General features: G+C 37.0%; 1 protein-coding gene across 1 annotated transcript; it reads left to right on the top strand.

Moving 5' to 3' along the window:
* The first annotated feature begins 514 nt into the window (after positions 1-514).
* Positions 515-2,553, top strand: LOC131930241 (uncharacterized). Its single transcript, XM_059286652.1, has 2 exons — positions 515-791; positions 1,096-2,553. Exons 1-2 carry the CDS (start codon positions 677-679, stop codon positions 2,010-2,012), a joined length of 1,032 nt encoding a protein of 343 aa, XP_059142635.1. The 5' UTR covers positions 515-676; the 3' UTR covers positions 2,013-2,553.
* The last annotated feature ends 1,412 nt before the right edge of the window (positions 2,554-3,965 follow it).

Below are 3,965 nucleotides of genomic sequence, written 5' to 3' on the forward strand. Positions count from 1 at the left end.
CCCCCAACCCCTACCCTACATCTCCCCCCTCCCCCATGAAAGCAGCCTCCTCTTAGTTACCTCCCCTAAGTTTAAAATCGTTTCAAACTAAATTAACTGCCCGTAGTAACCGTCACTAAATCCGGCTCTACGATTGTAAACATTTAGCGTGAACCAAAGGTCACCAGATAATGTAGGGGTGAGGTGGTAGGGAGCGCGCTTACAGCTTGTTTTCTAGCGTCTCCAAGAAGAAAATTATATATATAGATAAGCATTGATAAAACACAACAGATGAGCTAATGTTAATAAAGTGTGTTTTTACTCTTAAGTGAATGTTGAGTACTCCGCGTGGAATTTGATTGAAAATAAACCATTCATCTCGGCTAGTTAGAGTTTGTTTTCATCAGCTTCCTAGTGCTCGGGTCAAGGCCATTGTAACTAGGTCACACAGCACGAGTGACGAAACTCGCGTGCATTGCGCGAGCCCCAGGAAGGCAAATAAGTGAGTAGCGTTCATCCAGTTTTAGTTTCTGTTGATGTGTAGTGAGACGAACTCATCCAGTATTAGGTGTTTGTTGACGTAATCACCCAACACTCTATTCATTGATGTGTAGTAGCGAGATGTACTCATCGAGCACACATGATTTGTTTATCGGGGTAATTCTGTAACCGTGTTGTGTGGTATTCGATCTGTCTGATGTGTTTTCTTTCTCGATTGAACAGTGGCATCGATTTTACAGACGGCATTTTAGGTTCAAGAAGGTGGACACGAAGAATGCTGACCAGTGGTGACATTGAGAACTACTTTACAGGTAGTATATACATCTATTATGTAGATATATTTCCTACATTCTATAGGAATATATAATTTATAGGAATTAACAAGCTTGTTAGGATTATAAGGTTTTAATCCTAAGTCGGGTATAGGTTAGAATAATGTTCTTCTTTAAAACAAATTTTTATAGACTAGGCTTGCTAAAGATTATATATATATATATATATATATATATATATATATATATATATATATATATATATATATATATATATATATATATATATATATATATATATATATATATATATATATATATATATATTACGTACAATTTGTAGGCAGTTCTGAAGTTGAATTCTACGAAGACAACGACGACCTACAGGATCACTACCTACTCTGCCAGAAAAACCCAGGTCATCCGAAGTTTATCCCAGTGCCATCCTTCACTCTACAGCACCTACCTTCACGCTACCACGATGGTGATATGATGGCGCTGATGAAGGCGTTAATTACTATCACTGTGAAAATAAACGTTAACTTTAACAGCATCCGGAGACCGCAGTATTTTCCTAACACGACAAACGAATATCCGTTTTACTTTGAAAGGGGGAAGTTCAGGAAGAAGACGGGGTCTGGTGTTGTGAGACGTGCTCACAAACTTTCGCCCCGAGATAAAATCACGTGCAATTGTAGAAAGTGTAAAGATTCGGGGAATCCGAAGATCGCGTGTGGTAAGTTTGAAATCCACACAGCCACACATGTGGTTTTTGACCAAAGCGAGGTCGAGAGTTCAACAATTCATTTTTTTTACGACTCGCCGGATAGTCCATTCACGGAGTTAAACGGAGGGAGGATTGTTATTCCGGATATTTCCGGAGATTGGACACAGTTTGTGTGCTTGACATGCGATGAGCAGCTTTTTGAGACAATTTACTCAGCCAGGAGACGGTTCAACGATTTGAGGGAGGTAATTAATGAGAAGTATGAAAAGTTTGTTGACGAAGACAAATTAGCGGTGATCGTGTCGCATCCGCACGGTAGGTCAAAGTGTGTGTCTGTGGGTAGGTGGGAGCTGGTGGTCAATGAACACGACAGCCTGCACTCAAAGTATGCGTACAGTACGTGTACATGCCCGGGGAGCAGTGGGGCGTATGTGTACATGATAGGCGACCTCTTCACCACGTACACACATGTACACAGCGGCTCTAACCCACACTGTAACTTCAGTGGGAAAGGTGGGTTCGGATCCCTGTGAGACCGTGAGCACGTATACGTAGGTACCCGTTTAACTTAAGGAAGAGGTTTGTGTCAATAGCCTATCTGTTCAATAATTTTTGAGACAAAACCTTAATGATATCCACAACTAAATATAATGATATTAGACAATGATATTCATAACTAAATATAATGATGTTAGACCAAACCCTAAAAATAGCCATAACTAAATCTAATGACATTAGACAAAACTATAATGATATTAGTAACTAAATCTAATGACATTAGACAAAACCGTAATGATATTAATAACTAAATATAATGACCTTAGACAAAACCTTAATGATATTCACAACTAAATCTAATGACATTAGACAAAACCGTAATGATATTAATAACTAAATATAATGACCTTAGACAAAACCTTAATGATATTCACAACTAAATCTAATGACATTAGACAAAACCCTAAAAATATCCATAACTAATTTAACTAAATATAATGACATTAGACAAACCCTAAAAATATCCATTACTAAATCTAATGACATTAGACGAGACCTTAATGATATTCATAACCAAATCCAATAACTATCTTTACGACAATCTAAATATGAAAACTTTAAAAACATTTTGCCACTCTTGTCTTCTGTAAGCAAGGACGTATGCACGTACAATGAGTTTGTTTAGGCTGTTATATATCTTACATCCATGTTTATATGTTTAAAACTACAACTATTGTTTAATATGTTTAATGTACACATTTAAAATCTATAAAAAAAATTAAAAAAAAAACATTTATTGTAATTTTATTCTAATGATAAAGCCTTTCTGAATTTGGTTTTGTTTACTATTTAAATAATTTCGCACTTAAGTAGTAAACTCATGTCGAACTGTAATGCTACTTTATATGTGTGTATTACTGTTACAATAAAAGATCTGTATTTGATATTATTATAACAGTTTTTATAGTAAAGACAATTCATCCACACTTTTGAAACAGTTTTTCTTTCTTTTACCAAAGACATTTATATTTAATGTTCCTGCGTTACTTATTTACTGAACTCAAATATGATTGTTTGTTTGTCAAAATATACTAACTTATACAATCATATTGTTTTATATGTTTATAGATATTAAAGTTATTGAAGTGTTTTTTTTTCTCTTGTATTATGTTGAAAGTGTGTTGTGAAGCATTTAAGGTAGCACACGAGTGACCCACAGCACCACAACATGTGGTGTCTGGTTTGGTTGGTCAGTGACTGTCTAATGCCTATTAGTTTAGTCAGTGACTGTCAAAGGCCTTAGTCAGTGACTGTCAAAGGCCTTGTTCAGTGGCTGTCAAAGGCCTTGGTGACTGTCAAAGGCCTTGGTCAGTGGCTGTCAAAGGCCTATTAGTTTGGTCAGTGACTGTCAAAGGCCTATTAGTTTGGTCAGTGACTGTCAAAGGCCTTGTTCAGTGACTGTCAAAGGCCTTAGTCAGTGACTGTCAAAGGCCTTAGTCAGTGACTGTCAAAGGCCTATTAGTTTGGTCAGTGACTGTCAAAGGCCTTGTTCAGTGGCTGTCAAAGGCCTTGTTCAGTGACTGTCAAAGGCCTTAGTCAGTGACTGTCAAAGGCCTTAGTCACTGACTGTCAAAGGCCTATTAGTTTGGTCAGTGACTGTCAAAGGCCTTGTTCAGTGACTGTCAAAGGCCTTAGTCAGTGACTGTCAAAGGCCTTAGTCACTGACTGTCAAAGGCCTATTAGTTTGGTCAATGACTGTCAAAGGCCTTGTTCAGTGACTGTCAAAGGCCTATTAGTTTGGTCAGTGACTGTCAAAGGCCTGTTTGATTGTCAAAAGTTTGTCAAGTGCATTAAGAATAAAAAAAACTAAAAAAATCCCAGTTAATACTCTAAAATTGCATCAGATCCATAAATAAAACTCTGCCTCAGTTGGGGATTTCCCGATATTCGTTGTTCAATGGACGAAAAAAATTACATTGATCACGACA

Source organism: Physella acuta, unplaced genomic scaffold (assembly GCF_028476545.2).
Source record: "Physella acuta isolate Inbredline_101_S28 unplaced genomic scaffold, ASM2847654v3 ptg001744l, whole genome shotgun sequence".
Taxonomy (NCBI): domain Eukaryota; kingdom Metazoa; phylum Mollusca; class Gastropoda; family Physidae; genus Physella; species Physella acuta.

Excerpts from the sequence above, each read along its gene's own strand:
- LOC131930241 (XM_059286652.1), top strand. The coding sequence starts at position 677 with ATGTGTTTTCTTTCTCGATTGAACAGTGGCATCGATTTTACAGACGGC. Across the intron at positions 792-1,095 it reads CATTGAGAACTACTTTACAG|GCAGTTCTGAAGTTGAATTC; the intron begins GTAGTATATACA and ends TACAATTTGTAG.